The sequence below is a fragment of the Cydia splendana genome, chromosome 19 (assembly GCF_910591565.1).
Source record: "Cydia splendana chromosome 19, ilCydSple1.2, whole genome shotgun sequence".
Lineage (NCBI taxonomy): Eukaryota > Metazoa > Arthropoda > Insecta > Lepidoptera > Tortricidae > Cydia > Cydia splendana.
In genome coordinates, this window is record NC_085978.1 from 9,578,924 (window position 1) to 9,595,849 (window position 16,926).

General features: G+C 37.4%; 3 protein-coding genes across 4 annotated transcripts; 1 reads left to right on the top strand and 2 right to left on the bottom strand.

The window, feature by feature from the left end:
- The first annotated feature begins 4 nt into the window (after positions 1–4).
- On the top strand, positions 5–2,211 carry LOC134800210 (cell cycle checkpoint control protein RAD9A). The gene is made up of 3 exons (XM_063772706.1): positions 5–100; positions 177–582; positions 1,389–2,211. Exons 1-3 carry the CDS (start codon positions 67–69, stop codon positions 2,137–2,139), a joined length of 1,191 nt encoding a protein of 396 aa, XP_063628776.1. The 5' UTR covers positions 5–66; the 3' UTR covers positions 2,140–2,211.
- A 4,350-nt stretch (positions 2,212–6,561) lies between these two features.
- On the bottom strand, positions 6,562–10,422 carry LOC134799982 (ubiquitin-conjugating enzyme E2 G1). Of its 2 annotated transcripts, none has more exons than XM_063772416.1 (5): positions 10,262–10,422; positions 9,740–9,842; positions 9,462–9,559; positions 8,278–8,456; positions 6,562–7,129 (listed from the first exon to the last, which is right to left on the bottom strand). In XM_063772416.1, exons 1-5 carry the CDS (start codon positions 10,305–10,307, stop codon positions 7,049–7,051), a joined length of 507 nt encoding a protein of 168 aa, XP_063628486.1. In that variant the 5' UTR covers positions 10,308–10,422; the 3' UTR covers positions 6,562–7,048. The 2 variants fall into 2 exon arrangements, with proteins under 2 accessions (XP_063628486.1, XP_063628485.1); XM_063772415.1 differs by having other exon boundaries at positions 6,562–7,385; positions 10,262–10,417.
- Positions 10,423–11,210: 788 nt separating this feature from the next.
- LOC134799983 (uncharacterized) lies at positions 11,211–16,777 on the bottom strand. The gene is made up of 6 exons (XM_063772417.1): positions 16,558–16,777; positions 15,632–15,814; positions 14,927–15,109; positions 14,462–14,668; positions 13,533–14,280; positions 11,211–13,207 (listed from the first exon to the last, which is right to left on the bottom strand). Exons 1-6 carry the CDS (start codon positions 16,717–16,719, stop codon positions 11,271–11,273), a joined length of 3,420 nt encoding a protein of 1,139 aa, XP_063628487.1. The 5' UTR covers positions 16,720–16,777; the 3' UTR covers positions 11,211–11,270.
- Between the last annotated feature and the right edge of the window lie 149 nt (positions 16,778–16,926).

The following is a 16,926-nucleotide window of genomic DNA, read 5'->3' on the forward strand; positions in this document are numbered from 1 at the left end:
GTATAGTACAATCATTTCGCGAATATTTTCCGAATTTATGAATGTAAATAGACAACAACAAACACGATGAAATGTCACGTACCAGGGCCAAATGTAAAAGGTCAGTAATTTGTATTAAACGTCTACCAAAAATGTTATAAATTCTCTATTTATTCTAAAGTGAAATTTGTATTTAGTTTTAGGGAGGACTGTTCACGCTTTAGCAAGATTTGGAGACGAACTCTACCTTGAATCACTCGCGGACTGTGTAATGCTAAGGACACTGAACGCAGCTGAATCTGCTTACGCTGTTGTAAAGTTTAACAAAAACTTCTTTTCTTATTTTAACTACAATTACTACTCTACTGAAGATAATGAGGGACTAAAGTGTAAAATCTCAATGAAATCTGCCTTACACACGTTTAAATCCCCAACTCATATGGACAAGCAAGTAGAGAATTTAGAGATTAAACTGGACCCAGAGTCTTGTAAGCTGATTTTTCAGCTGAGATGCAAGCATGGGATTGTCAAGACCCATTTCATCTCAATATTAGACTGTAAGGCAATGCAAGCAGTGTACACTAAGGATTTAGTTCCAAACAGGTAACAACCACACAATTTGTTCCTTTCTCCTAAAATTTTTTAAAGTTTTTATATTACATTAGAAATTTCTACTAAGGACATAAATGGTAGGATCCTATAGATGTGCTATACGCGTGCGTCCGTGAGGGACAAAACATATGCAATGCGACACTATTATTGGTCGAATTTATTTGTTGCCCACCATAATCCATACTAAATTTACAGTGGGGAATAAAAAAAAAGCGAGACTGTGACAAGGACAAACAATAATAGCACTTTCGCTGCTACTCCTACTGAAAGATACATTAGACTATCCCGTTCAGTCATTTCCCCCCCACCCCTCATGCCTGATCCAGTTAAATACTAGATTCATGACTAAGGACCAGTTGATCTAACCGCAGTTGATGACATCAACAACAATCAGCAAACATTTGAATGCTGCCGGATGGTTTGTTGCAACTAACCCTAAATTTAAATTAACACAAGTAATCCATAGATTGATATGTAATGTAATTTAAATGAGTAATCATTTTGGATAATTATGTATGGCGGGAAGAAGTTGATAACTGGCAGGAAAATGGAATAAATCTAAACCTTATGTATTTTTATGTTAAGTTCAAATTGCTTTGATTTTATATCTCGAGTTATCAACTTCTTCCCACCATGTACCGAATTAGAGATGTTTTTAATAGATTTGTGAATGATAGAGGTAACAGCATTTAAAAAGAAGTTTATGTTCACCTTACTTAAAACTAGATGTTTTGGTCCATACATTTTTATGTTTTATTCTAGGCTCTTATTCATACTTTAACCTTGTAATGTTTCAGAATAACATCTCCGCAGAAAATACTCTCTGAAGCATTAAGTAATTTCCAAAATTCAGATGACCAGGTAACTCTAGAAGTAAGTCCACAGAATATGCTTCTCCGTAACTATATAGACACTGTTGGAGACCTTACCAAAGTGATTCGGACACAAGTTATGTTAAAACCTGCAGAATTCGATAGTTACACCATAGGAGCAGACACAATGATCACATTTACTTTAAAAGAATTTAAAGCATTGCTAGCATTTGCTGAAGCTTTAAATCTGCCAATCCAAATACATTTTGAAACTACTGGCCGACCAGTTGTGTTTATTGTCCATAATGGCGCTACATTTGAGGCGCATTTCGTTCTTGCCACCTCCAAGGCTGACAGTGGCTCTCAAACTACCACTCAGAACACCACACGTACAGACAGAAACAAGAGGAAAGACGTGAACACGAGTCATGGATCAGCAAGAAAGAAACCAAATTTAACTAAATCTAATACTGACATATCCAAATGTTTAGAGGAAGACTCGCATCTCTTCAATTTTATTGACATTCCTGAAGAGCATGCAGAAGTGAATGCAGCCAAAGAAAAGAGTATAATAAATAACAACCAGCTAGATAATATGGACTGTGATGTTATTCCACCCTCGCCTACAGCAGTAGCATTTGTGCGGAAAGTGTTCAAAAGGTGTTTTGAACAAACTATAGATATTACTTCTTTACAAGGCACCATATTGGCTGAGGACTCTGATCCTGAGTCGTGACTGTGATTTATATGTTATTTGTTTAAGTACTTTAAGTTATTGTAAACCCATATTAAATTATCTCTATTTAAATCGTATTTTTATTATACCAAAGTGGTGGCTATCACTGCTATCAGCCGGGTCCACACAGAGCGAGCATACGCGCGAGGCAATTTCGGACGTAGCTGAGCGTATGCTTGCTCTGTGTGGACCCGGCTATCGACGTACGACCTGCATGGTGGCTAGCGGTGGACACAAGCAATTTCAGGGGTATCACATGCGCGTTGCCAACCCTATTAAGAACCTTTTTTAAAGGACCGAATACCTATCCTCCACGCGTACGGTTGTTGTGTAATATTCCGCTGGGGATCAAAACTTCACTCAATTGTTACACACTACTATATTTCCTATTCAAAAGAATTCGCACGGTCAGTTTCGCCAAAAATCATTAATTAGGGCGAGCGAAGCGAGCCCTATCACTAATCGACGAACTATGCATTCTTGTGGTACACTTTACGGAAAAACTACTGCACTGTTAGGTTTGAAATTTAACATAGTAATTTAAATTCATGTCTAGATGTGTTATCAAACATAAAAATATCATTTTATAAACCTAAAAAAATAAAATAAAGAAATAACACTTTGTATTACTACTAGCGCCATCTGTTGGCAAAATGATGAATTAACATTCGTGCTAATGTTAATTATTTCTTTCTCTAACAGATGGCGTTAGTAATAGTAATATATAAATAAATAAATAAATATTGGACATTCTTATACAAATTGACTACTTAAGAAGGCTTGTGTTGTGGGTATTCAGACAATACGATACCTATGTGGTGTTTTCAAGTTCAATAATGTCGATGGCGCTTACGCTATTAACAACGATGAATACCAAAGTGGGTACAATTTTGGATTCAACCCACCTCGCTTCACTTGGTTTGATTCCCATTTTAGCAATTAAGTTTTTGTGAATACCTACTAGAACAATCAATCTTGCTGTATATTTACTGCGGAGGTCAATTTACTCGTATGTTTTGTGACGCTGACGATGTGATGATCAGTCATGTTGTGTTAGCAAACTTAAATCGGGTAATTTTCAGTTCGAGATACAGTTTTGGCGCCATTCATTTATTACGTAAGACGATTTTGGGGTGGAGGGGGGTCGAACATATCTTATTTTTTCTTACAAGGGGGTGGGAGGGGGTTTTCATAGTTCTTAAGTAAGATCACAAAGATGAGATATTTTTTTAATTTCTATGAAATTATGACGTTTAAAATAATACTTCCACACTCTATGCCTCCTAGTGAGTATTATATTCTTTGCTCTATGCTATCAAACACGGTGCAGAGTTAGCTTAAACGAGCTCAAGTACCTTTGTACAGGTACAAATAAACATTCATAAAAATATTTTTTTGAAAATAAATTATATTGGTGGCTGGACGGGGTCAGCCTATTCTTATTATTTCTTACATAGGGGAGGGAGGGGGTCAAAAGCTGGCAAAAATTGTCTTACGTAATTAATGAATGGCGCCTTTGGTGTTACTATTGCTTGGAACTGCTAAAATTATAAATAAAGATAAGCATAATTAATACAAACTTCAGTGACTTAGGGCCGATACAGACGGACTACAACCCGACTGCAACTTGTATGGGAACTGCACGCCAATCGAAACGTCGGCGTGCAGTTCAGCAAAATGACCCAGTACCCTGGCAGTACCTAGCGGAACTCAGGTTTGGTGTAACAAAGGCACATTATGGTTTGGTCATGCAACTCGTCTTGATGAGAACTTAGGAAAGTAGTACCCAAGATAGAGCTGATGCTGAACCCTGGCTGAACCTAGTGGAACTCGATCAGGTTTGATGCAACATAGACACACGCTATTTTGGACATCCGACTCGTCATGATGAGCACTTGGGAGAACAGTACCCAAGATAGAACTCATGCTGAACCCTGGCAGTACGTAGTGGAACTCAGGTTTGTTGCAACATAGGCACACGCTGTTTTGGCCATCCGACTCGTCTTGATGAGCACTTAGGAGATTAGTACCCAAGATAGAGCTGATGCTAAACCCTGGCTGTACCTAGTGGAACTCAGGTTTGGTGCAACATAGGCACACGCTGTTTTGGTCATCTGACACGTCTTAATGAGAACTTGGAAGAGCAGTACCCAAGATAGAGCTGATGCTGGACCCTAGCTGTACCTAGTGGAACTGTGTGTGTTAGTTTATGTGCGGAGCAGCGTGATTACCGCCAGTAGGTGTCCAGACGGGATAGTTTTTCGATCAATTGTGTGGAGTGGACGCAAAAATAAATTCAAGAACATTGGCTCGCTGACCCAACATTATGTAGGAAAGCCAGTTGGGTTCCTTACAAAAAGTACTGGGCGACCGTGTAGGATGTAATGCACTTATGAAATTGTATATTACGTGTGGATGATATTGGCAATTTGATTTTGTCGTCTGGACACGTTTTTAAAGGACAAAGTAAAAGCTGTAACAGACAGGCGTACCGGACAGCAACCGGTTCGGTACGTTAAGGTAGAAAACCTCCGCGAGCCATTACAAAGCTCTGTTTTTTGCTAGTTGTATAGGGACCGTGCGCGTTGGAGGGTCTGCCATCTTATGGCCTGAATCGGAAACATGTGCACATGTACACTGCCAAAGCAAGTGCTACCATCTACCGTTCTCGTCGGTAAGTTTCCTTGTGAATAGTAGTTTCTGCCATCTTGTGGGCTACTTCGGAAGCATAAACGACAATTACGCCTCGCGCCAAAAATCTGACGGCTCCTATGCTGCCCCCTATAGTCCACGCATGCATGGGGCCTATAAATATGTAAAGACAAATTCGTACTTTAACTTTGACAGCTAATGTAGATGGCGCTGTGTAGCTCATGCGGTTACCGGTCATCTGGTTATCAAAAGCAATGACAATGAGTTTTCATACAAGAGGAGCAAGTACTGTCAAAAATGTACACTTATTTCTAAAAAGTGACAGACAGAGTAGTAATAATAAAATTATAAATATAATATAGGGCCAGAGGTGGCCAGAGGTCTCCCTCGGCCTCGAGCCATGGTATAATAATATACTCCGTCATCATGCGACAGCGCTATATGATAATATGCGATAGCGCTATATAAAGTGTCAATGTTATTGTGACGTAGGCTTGTCACTCTGGGAAGAGAAGACCATGTTTTATTAGACTGGCCTCGAGCTATATCGCTTGGCACATTTTCTGGAAGCGAAAGCGGAGTCTAATATGATAGGTCTGTGGTGAAGTCGAAATTTATCTAGCTAGACAAAACATGGCGCAGTACAGGGCCATCTGATTTAGCTGACTAACAAAACTTTGAATAAGCATGATTTGCTCTCTTTAATCCTGATACTTTATCAATGAAGCTTTGGTTTCGTTTCACTGACTCTGCTGTAAGTATACTTAATGCTACATTTTATTACGATTGATACTGTTGTATTGAAATAAAATATTTAGTGGTGGTGTATAAATGAAATGTCGCATATTTACTGCATTAATATTTTATAGTAAAAAATATACATACACAGGTAAAAATATTGTACACACGTTCCAAGCGGTATGCAAGAGATTGCTATGTTCCACCTTAAGAGTAGACACCAAAATCAAAGCTTAGACCAACTGCACAAAGATTTTCTCGGAGACGTACACACCATGTATAACTAATCCTATCGAGAAACTTCGCCTCAGAGAAATTCATTGCATAAATAGTCTTGGTGGACTTCAGGAACATATGCAATCGGTAGAAATCAATAGTAGTATATTTAACTTATTACTACTCACGCATTTTAAATGACTTGGTAAGATTTATTCGGTTTGAGGTGACCAAACTGAACCAGGGCCGTGTTGCATAAACTACAACTAATAATACAAGCGAACTCCTTTTCTAATAAGTGAAATTAGAAAAGGAGTTCCGCTTGTAATATTAGTTTTAGTTTATTATGCCACACGGCCCAGATTTCGAAGGTGGTCCTTCGGCGTGTCGACTGAAAAATTCCCAAATGCAATTACTACTAATTTGTACAGTGAGCTGCGAAATTGCATGGAGAAATGATGAATGAATTCATTGATAAAGTCGCCATGCACTTTGGCGGCCGATGGTACCCGTAATATAGGATGACAATTATTACTTGAACATTTTATAGGTAGCTTTGTATGCACGTACGATTATATCCCAGTATCAATAGTTTTCCGTTGGATATAACAATTTATGTTCATGTATATACAATTAGACAGGGCAGAATCAATACATTTGGTAATTTCACAGTATTCCTTTAAAGAACAAAATATAAATAGGTGTTAAATTTACCACTAACATAAGCTTTAGCTAGGTAATAGGTATATCAAATTTCCTAAATTCATTTGCTGGCTGGACTAAGTATAATGGATAGTTAAATTGAAATATCGAAAGTAGCTTTTGCATTTTTTTTTAATATTTCAGTTTTGATAAAATGCTACAAGTTTTGTTACAGTCGGTTATGATTGTATGTGAGATGTAGTACAACACAATAAATAAATCTTGTTAAATCACTTCACATTTGGTTTCTACTATACAGAGATCAACAAAGTTTATGGAAGTAAAAGAACAAAATGCAGATTTATTTTTTCTATCAAAAATTACAATACACATTTTATTATAATAATAATAGCTAGCTAACATGTCTTAAAAAAGATGAAAAAGACTTCAAATTCTATTTAAATTTATTATTTGATGTGGCAACTTTACCGTAATTACAATACCATTTAATTACAATAAGTATTTATTTTAAATCAATTTCAATATTGTCTCTGGCCCGGATGTGGGGGGCTGGGGCGGCGGCACGAGCCCACATTGTCCTAAGTGCGTCACCAAACACTCACTCTATCCAACTAAATCAATGAAAAAGGGCACTGTTTGTTTAGGAACAATCCTCTTGACTCTTTCTTACACACTGTGCTACTTTTCTTTTAAACTCCGAATATGATTCTCTCCATTCTTTCTGTAAAGAGAAGCAGAATGAATGCGTTTCTACTTGTGTTGTATGGGTTGTGTGTCGGCGTGTCGTGTCGGCATGGCGCCTGCGGGTGTGTGGGTGGCTGTCTCATGGCGGTACTGCAGTGTCATAGGGCCCTTTTCCAACATACAGTATGCCAACTACTACTGCCCGTCCTTTCCTAAAAGCAATCTTCTTGACTTTTCCTAACACATCTGGCAACTTTCTTTTTGAAATCCGAATATCGCTCTCGCCATTCTTTCTGTGGATATAAAACAATGTATACAGTAAAAAGGACAAATCCGAAACAATTCAGGCAAATGTGAATGCAAAGCTGCTTTTTTGAGTGATTTAAAATGAGACTTGAGATTTTTATAAATAACATATCACAGATAGTATAAGAGTGTTGATACTGTTGATGTAGCTAATTAAAATCAACCAAATTAACTGGCTAACTAATTAAGAATTAATTAAAAATCAACAACAACTTGAGATCAACATTATTCCAAAGAAAATAAATAAAAGGGGATATAATAATATAATTATTTATCACTCATCAATGCTCAACATTTTTTTTCGACATTTAAAAAGGCAGGACTTAATTAACTTTTGAAATGAATAATTATTAAAAATTGGGCAATTATAATACCTATAACATATGCATACACACGCACGCAGTTTTTTGTATTGTATGTTATAGCTACAAATGGCAATAAAGTAATTCACCAACAGCCACTAAAAAGAAAAAGAATGTCTGGCTGAACCACAAGCTGTGTAAGTATGAAAATAAATTCAAAATATTTATATTAATAATATGTGAAATTTATGCTTAATGCTCGGCTCGGCAAGACGGCTTAGACCACTTAACACTTAAGTTTTATGACTCGTTTAACTGGTGATTCTCTTCAAACATTTTCTAACCCCTGGCCTAATGAAAAAGTTTGCAAATCTACTATTACCTATATACACTATTTATATTTTATATACTATTTATCCATGACATATGAGATGGTCGAAAGTCGGCTGGCGGCAGTCTGCGCCATGCATCCTACATGGCTTATGACATGACAGTTATGATGTTGCCTGGTTTCGGGCTTGTGATAGATTCTGTCCTAAGTAATTCTATATAAATAATATAAAAAGTTTTTACATACCGCAGCATCTACATTAGCAGGACTCTCATCATTGGGGTCAGCCAGCATTGAGATGACGCTGATAAGTATAGTCTCCACTGTGTGTACTGGTAGCCACCGCTCTGACGCTTTCTCATAACCCCATTTGTCATCTCCTGGCTCGTGCAGTATTGATATGCAAACATCACCATTCTTTTCAACTGAAATTAAATATATCATCTATTATTCCTGGAAAACCATTAATGATTAATATTTTTTTTACTAACTTGATATATCCAATTTATTACAAAATAGGTAAAATAAACCAGAAATAGTCTGATAGCTAGTTGCCAAGCAGATCCCAGGCTCCTATGACCTGTGGTGTCAAACACTGGTGGACATGCAAGGAAGACGATGATGATGAGTCTGATAACTATAGCAGGTCAGGGATTCTGTAGGTATATTACAAGACATAGGTAAAAGATTAGCTCATTAAAATGCCTACATAATTACCTACATTGCAAATAGCTAAAATAACCGTTATTGTATCCAAATTCCACAGAAAGTATTATTTGAAAACACAATAACAAAAACCCCCCATTGAATGTGTTGGTTGAAAGGTGTATACGAAAGGTTTTATGCCAGCAGTTACTTAAAAACACGTGTATGTGGGCCATACTGAAAGTTTCTGGATGATTCTGATATATGAGATGACTTATTTTTTCTAAGTGGCCAGTCTAGGAATTTTCAGTATGCCCTAAGTATAATACTGTCATGGTAAATTTTAAATACAGCTGTATTAATTAATTTAAACTAATTTTTACCCCTGTTTTGGACCCTCAATACTATTTATTTAATATAATCATTTCACTCACATGCCTCTTGCCAAGAAATTGGTGAGGTATAAAGCTAAGACTCGCATCACTTCAAGATATCAAAAACATTATCTCTCAGAAATTTTGTGATGTAATATTGTGCCGATGGGAGGCTAAGATGCCTAAGAGTATTCCTCATTTTATTAATTAATAACAAGTATTTGTAGTTATCCCTTCATGTGGCAGTCACTTTAGATTTGTTGCATTTTTAATTTTCTGCCAATTACATAAATTTCAATTAACATTCCTGCTGCTAGAGTTTGCCATACAAAGGGTTATTATTTGGCTGCATAATCACAGCAAAACCCCAATGATAAATTGAGAAACCGGAATAGAAATGCATGTACTTACTATTTGGATGCCATATTTCAGTAACAAATTTCATCCGTGGTGGCCTCAGAGGATATTCCTTTGGAAAATGTAAGTGTGCCTTGAAGAAACCACCCTCACTGAAAACATCAGTAAAGTAAATCAATACCAGCAGACTAGTATGATCATTAATAAGCCCATTTAAGGGATATTTCACCAAAATTTTGCGAATTAACTTCTCAAGACAATAGCTTTTAATTTTAGCTGGTGTTAAGCAGTTACAAAAAGTTAACTGATTGAATACAATACTTGTTACTCACTATAAGGTGTCCGGAGGACCGATGATAAGGACTTCCCATCTGTATATGTCATTGTCGTCTATCAATCCAGCAGAAAAACCTTCTACCGGATTTTTGTTCAGTTCTGAAAACAGTCAATGGAATGATAGTGCATTTTCGTAATTAGTTTATCTATATTGACTAGACTATTAATGCAAATCCTTTGTCTTGTTAACTGCGCGTGCGATAAGAGAAGAGGTGAGATCGTCAGTGAACGAGGACTAAATATAAAAAGAGTGAAAACGTTACTCATACTGGCACTGAACGTCACTCATTACTACGGATATTGATTTTTAACGTAATATTGAGTTTCATTAAAAATATTTCGCGGAAATAATCACCAATACGATGCCGTAAATACATACGTTCACATTGTGGTGATTTATCCCACGACGATTCTCAAAATTCGACCCACGGAGGTCAATGAATGTACGAATATGTCGTCTGACGCTCACGCTAGTGTGCTTGCAAAAAATAGCCTCTTCAAATATTAAAAAGACATACCTGCTAGCTGCTTTTTTAACAAAAGCGAAGACTGTGGCTCTGACATTAATTACAATTGCGAAATTTACCCAGACGACACGAAATAAAATGATTTTTCACAAAAGATGGCTGGCTGAGTTTTGGACAGGTTGTGAAACATATGAGTTGCTTGTTTCCGGTGAAATTAATGCAAATGTTGCCATTGAATTAATTGTAGTATTGAATTTAAAGGCCGTAACACACTATCGCACCGCACCAAGGTCATTGTGCGACGCACCGATAAGTAAGAGCGAGAAAGAGATATCGCTTTCTCGCTCTTACTTATGCGTGCGTCGCATAATGACCTTGGTGCGGTGCGATAGTCTGTTACCACTATAAGTGTTTCGCAATATTGAGAATGCGAGTATAAAAATATTTAGATTCTTCTGTATTTCACAACTTAAATATTATTAAAGTAAAATATACATGATAAACTTTACATCATATTTAGTTATTTTCAATTATTTATCTGTTATTAGAACAAATAAAAAGGTTTGACATGCACACCAACATAGCGACAAAAAATTTCATATTCATATTTTGTCGAATAAAATGTGCAGTATTTCAAATTCATGTTTTTAAAATTATAGTAAGTAATACAACTCATTAAAACGTTCGTTCTAAAAGCATTTTAGGCCCACATTTTTGTAAAATCTCTTTCTATTTTATCGTCGAAATTTGTTAGAAAGAGATACTCTTTATTCATTTAGGCCTTCTCTCGCTGTCTCTCCTATAGGATGAAGTCATGCATTTCCTGGGGTGTTAATGAGCGTCGACGAACTTTTAAAATCCTGATTTTTCTGTGATTTCTGATGGTTCATCTTTAAGCAACCCTGAAAATACCTCGCCAGCTTATTAGATTTATACCTAACCTAAGTATAAAAAAATCTGGATCTATGAAGGGCACAATATGTATGCACAAAATAAGCACTTATGTCGATTTATTAAAATTGTATTCGAAAAAAATATAAATTGTAACTAAAGTTAACACTTATTCACTTTCAGAGCTCTTTTTCATCTTCTTTCCTGCTGGCTCCGCATGACCATTCATTTTCTCAAACTTTCGCTTTTTCTTCTTAGTATTCTGCTTCTTGCTCTGTTGGTTCTGTTTGGGCTCTTGAGTCTGACCTATACTCTTACATTTTGCTGTACCTTTAAAAGTTCCTACTAAATCCAATAGTGTTTTGAAGTTTATGTTTGAAGGAATATGGCTGCTTTCATGGAACGTTCTCATGATATTTATCAACTTCTTAAGTATGTTGAAGAAGTTCTTCTTAGCATCGAACCCACTATCACTTTTTAAGGTACCCATTAACTTGTTTTGGAAGTCTGTTTCCAAATCGTTCAGTTTGTTTAATGCTTGGCCTGATGGCTTGGATCGTTTTAGGGACCGGTAGAAGCCTGTCATCAGCTCTAGACCTTCGTTTCGTCTGAATTGCCTGACGTTGTTGTTAAATACGTTGTCTACTATAACGGGGACCAGTTCGTAGTTCCCGTTCCATTCGGTTTGCAGAACGCTATGGAAGAAAATTATCGGCAATAGACAGTTTCGGTTTTGGAAGTAACTTTGTAGTGCTTCTGAAAAAATTGTAACAAGTGGCGATGTGGAATGCTTTTTCTTTTTAGGTGATTTTTTCGCGTTGGCATTAGCATCGATTTTTAAAGAGCAGTGTATAATAAATGTAGCGAATTGAGTTACAATGTCGCCTACAGCTTGGAACATAAAGTGCGACCTGGATCCTTTGTCAATTATAGACTTTAAATTGTCACATAAAATGTCTATAGTGATACCGTCTGTGGATGAAAATTTGCGGATTTTTGTTAGCGTTTTTATTGTTTTCCGTACTCTATTCTCTAACTCGCTGAACTGAGTGTCCTGGATGCAGAACTCCAGACAGCGGGTGAGCGGCGCGATCATTCCCAAGCAGATGTCCATAGACAACTCCTTTTCCAAGTAAATGTCGATTAAATCTAGAGCTCGTATTCTAAAATCGGACAGGGCTTTTTTGTCCTTGCGGTCTTTTTTGGTCTTCTTGCCTTTGCCCTGGTTGAACTGCCTGAAGGCGTCGGCGAGGGCCTCGTCGAGTTTGTTGCCCTCTTCTTCATCGATCATGTCGGCGTCCACGCTCTCGACATCGGAGTCTGCGGCGGCGCCGAGAGCTTTCTGCACGGCGACCCTCAGCTGGTCAGGAACCGTCACTTTGTCTTCCTCCTCGTCACTGTCACTGTCCTCTTCCTCGTCGTCATTATCTTTCTCATCGTCGTCATTATCTTTCTCATCATCATCGTTATCCTCCTCAGATTCACTTTTGTTGTCATCACCGTCTTCAGACTCGCTATCTTCTGTTAATGGATTATTTTCACTGTCAGGGTCCAATACGGAGAGAATCTGGCCGACTGATGTAGGTGTTATGTATTCCCAAAGCAGTCTAAACACACATTGGACCACAGATCTAAGGACACTCGACTCGGTGGATAGAATAGACAGTAGAACTTCTATTAAGACTTCTATCCATTCTGGGTCCTCTTCAGCTAAATTGCCCTCCTTTATATTTTTCTTTGCGTTTTTCTTTTGCCCTTTCCTGTAATGGTCGTAGCAGCTTTTTAATTCTTTGATGGAACTCCTTGCCATTTTCACATGGTCCGGTTCAGAGAATAAGAACAGACCCAGTTGGTACAGTAGTACAAGGAACACCTTATCAATTTTAGATTTAGGTTCATTCTCTTGTATCTTCCCCGTAACTTCAGTGAGCAGTTCCCAACACTCCATGTTCTCTTTGGGGAATTGTTTCTCGAGTTTGGTCCGAACTTGTTCCTTCTGCAAGATGCCGTTGATGAAGTCTGCAAGCGAGGAGAGGACCTCCACCAGGCTGTCCACGTTTGTGAACCGGGACGTGAAGCAGCGGTAGAAGCAGGACTTGGTGCAGGCTGTGGAGGATAATACAACAATTAACACAAATAAAGTAGACAAGAATTATTTTACATGAACTGGTAAGGCCTGATGAGGTTACTCTGCAAACCAAGGCCAAGGGCCCCAAAAACTTATAGATATTCTTAAAACACAAGAGTGAATTAGCCAGTAATTTTTGCAGGCTACTTTAAGTAGTTTTTTGCATAGCTACTGTTAAATTTATGTACAATTTTTTAAATTAATGTACACTTGCAGTGTGTACACCAATTTCAGGCGACTGTATCCTCAAATGGAAATATTAAGGCATTGATTGTTATCAATAAAATTACGAGAAGAACTTACTTGATAAATCACTGCTGACGGTACCATTGTCTCCACTGCTAATCTTGAAGAAACCAAAGCACATCAGTAACTTCATGTATGTCAGTTTAAAGTCTGTGTCGTCTTTAACAGCGTCATGGCTTACGAGGTAGGATATAAGCTCCGCAGCTCTCATCCTCTCATTGTTAAACCAGTTCCTTTCAACATCTCCTCTAACAAACTTGTCAGTATTTGACAGTATGCCTTTGAACTTCTTTGCCAATTTTTTTACTCCATCTTTATCCAGATCGGCTATGATAGATTTGACAATACTTGTTCCTGTGATCTCAGTAAAATTCAACTCACCAGGGTCAAACAACAATTTCTTTAGCACTTCTACTCGGACTTTGCTGACAACCTTTTCAGATTTTAGGGCTTTGTTGAGAGCATTGAGCAAGTCTTTTTCTTTTTTGATCATAATTTTGTGATCATCCTCATTTTCTCGTTTGTTCCTGATCTTGCTGGCAGTTTGCAGGCCTTTGAACCAGTCCATAAACAGTTTGAAAAAGTTCTTGCTTATCAACTCTGGGATCACTTCAACATTATCTTTCAAGTTGTTGAGAATGGTGGTGAGCATATTAACGGCTGCTAATTCTCTGTTCCTGTTGTGTTTTGCCAGCTGACTGTCGATGCCTGACGTCCAGAAGAGAACGAGATGCGGTGATTGGGCAATTCTTATACTTATTTCTTTGAATATTGGATGACTTAGGGAGTTGTAGTCTATGCCACTCTGAAATTTAAGTGAATTTGTGTTAGACATTACTCTAAAACCATCCCATGTAGACCTAACAAAACTAAACAATTATATTCAGGAAAAAAGGCAATATACATGGTTCATTAAATCAGATAAACATTAGGGGTGACGCAATAGCCCCATGGTGGAGATAGAATCCTAAAAAATTGTAACTTACCATAAGTTTTTCACAAATAGCATGTATGTTATCTTCACACAGTATTTCAGTAACGCCCAGCAGCTTCCGGAGCTTCACCTTCTCCGGAAACTTGTTGCTGACCACCATGAGGAAGTACAGAGAGTCCAGGGAGTGTTCCTTCAGTTCCTTCTTGAATTCTTGTTTAATGTGCGGCCAGACTATTGTTGAAAACTGATCCTCATTCAACTATAAATGAAAAAGTTGTTCTACATTAAAAAGACATCTACCATTTATTAACAGAGTTATAATGGTTCAGCCCAACACGATAATGTGTTGTAGATTTTATACTGGTCATACATGGCATAATATAAAAATGTTCTTTATTTAATGACAGGACCATACTTTCTGTATTAGAAGTTAGTGTTTTTCTCAAGGGAACCCAAAGCAGTTGACTAAAAAAACAGCTTCAAAATTTTTATTTAAAGACACTCAAAATATCCTCACCCCATTAATGAAATCTAGTAGTATTAAGTATGCTGCTGTGCCTAGGTATGACTTCTTAGCGCTGGCTTTCAGGAACAGCTGAAGAATCTCCTTCTGCTCCTCCTCTGAGCAACTTAGCATGTGGCCGGAGCGGAAAATGGCACAGCAAACTAGGATTTGTCCAAGTGCCACATCACCTACTTCCTGAAGAGCAAACAAAGACATTTTTAAATATAAGTAGCAACATTTGTGTGATGATTGTGATTAACCTGTACAAAGGGGAGTGTATCTCTTTCTCTCAAGGTTTGATAGAGGTGACCTATGTTTGACAGGGGATGGAAGTGAATATATATTTATTTTTATTTTTAAGCTTATGATATTAGTGTTTTACATAATGTAATTGACTGTGAAAACTAGAATCTCCAGACAAAATTGAGAAACAGGGTACATAGTAAAATTTTGCATTATGACAACACTATTTAACCAACATCAAAAAAAGATGGAGGTATTTTTTTTGTGTACCACATTATAAAAGAGAATTCTGAAATAACACAGATCTCAAATATTTCATATGAAATACAAACCCTATAATGTTAATAATAGCTTGCATATTCTACTACTTCATATTGCCATTTTATTAACACATGGGGCACCCCAGTATCACAATAGTATGGAGTTAGTATCACACATGTGATACTAGGGTGCTCTATGGTTTAAATTACTTACACTTTTAGAAGATCCATTGGCGTGCAACTCCTGCTTGATCAGTGCCAGCAGCTGGGCTACCGTTACTTGAAACTTCTTCAAGAGCGTGACTAGGGTGGCAAAGTAACCTATTCGAATCTCCGGGACATTGGCACCCAAACTTCTGACTAGCCTTTTTAAAACATACCCAAGCTCCTTTCCATTCTGAAAGAATATTGTCAAATATAATTTTTCATTATGTACAATAGTACTGCTTTAGCGTTGAGTACTTTAGCACTCTGGCTTATTACTGGCCGCATGGCAAGGAAGCGTAGGGGTGGACGTATGGCCACACGTTGGGCGGACAGAATAACGTCAGAGACGAACGCCACATTGCAGGCTAGCATGCACTGGGCCCAAGACAGAGCGGCTTGGAGAGCGCTGGTGAAAAGTGTCCACATTCGTCACGTCCCTCAGCCATGAGGATACGACAAAGAAGAAGAAGAGACTTTAGCAAGAGCAAATCTGAATCAAGGAAGAAATCTTTTGGATATGTTTAAAATTTAAAAAAAAACACAGTATGTCAATCTAGGAGTCTTGGCTTAAAGGACTCGCATCCAGGCCATAATAGTTAATAAAAAAATCTAGGAGTCTCTCATTTATCCCTGTTGATTATACTTATGAACGACCAGGAGATTGATAGAAAGGTGACTTTTATAAGTCAACAACACATTGGGCTATATTGGCAGTGGGTTAAGTCATGGCATTTCACAATATAATTTCCGATTTAAAATTTATTTTAACAAACTTTAATTCAATTTCTATTTTTCTAATATACTTTAACTTTTCATAGTAATAGCATGATAGAGATAAATATGATATCAACGGATACGTAACAATTTATACTATATTCTCAATTTTTTTATGTTTCTCTAATTTTATTCTTAAAGATAATGGTCAAAACTAACCTCCTCGCCGCCTTGTTGTAGTCGTGAAATTATTTTAGCGCCACCGTTAAGCTTGGCATCTTTATCGGAAGCTTTGAGCAAATCAAATGCATCCAGCACTGAAGAAGTAACTTTAACTTCTTTAGTAGGCTTTACAGCATCCACTTCCATTCCTTCACCCATTTTCTTAAACTTGTATTATTTCCATGCTTATAGAAAGACGCACATCGAATCCACTCCACATGTGTCGGAGAACGTGACGTTTACTGAAATTGACAGATGTCAAATGTGTACCGTTCGAATTCACGTGCTACGGAATATGAATGAGTTTTGGACCGTCAAGAAACATTGTCTATGAGTTTAGACTGTTTTTACACCCTCGGATCGCTC

Bases quoted from the DNA above. Each gene is read 5' to 3' on its own strand.
- LOC134799983 (XM_063772417.1), bottom strand. From the start codon at position 16,719: ATGGGTGAAGGAATGGAAGTGGATGCTGTAAAGCCTACTAAAGAAGTT. The intron at 15,815-16,557 runs GTTAGTTTTGAC...ATATTCTTTCAG, and splicing joins TACAACAAGGCGGCGAGGAG to AATGGAAAGGAGCTTGGGTA. The intron at 14,281-14,461 runs GTAAGTTACAAT...CTTAAATTTCAG, and splicing joins CTATTTGTGAAAAACTTATG to AGTGGCATAGACTACAACTC.
- LOC134800210 (XM_063772706.1), top strand. From the start codon at position 67: ATGAAATGTCACGTACCAGGGCCAAATGTAAAAG. The intron at 101-176 runs GTCAGTAATTTG...ATTTGTATTTAG, and splicing joins ACCAGGGCCAAATGTAAAAG to TTTTAGGGAGGACTGTTCAC. The intron at 583-1,388 runs GTAACAACCACA...GTAATGTTTCAG, and splicing joins AAGGATTTAGTTCCAAACAG to AATAACATCTCCGCAGAAAA.
- LOC134799982 (XM_063772416.1), bottom strand. From the start codon at position 10,307: ATGTCAGAGCCACAGTCTTCGCTTTTGTTAAAAAAGCAGCTAGCAG. The intron at 9,560-9,739 runs GTGAGTAACAAG...TGATGTTTTCAG, and splicing joins GGTCCTCCGGACACCTTATA to TGAGGGTGGTTTCTTCAAGG. The intron at 8,457-9,461 runs GTAAGTACATGC...ATTTAATTTCAG, and splicing joins TGAAATATGGCATCCAAATA to TTGAAAAGAATGGTGATGTT.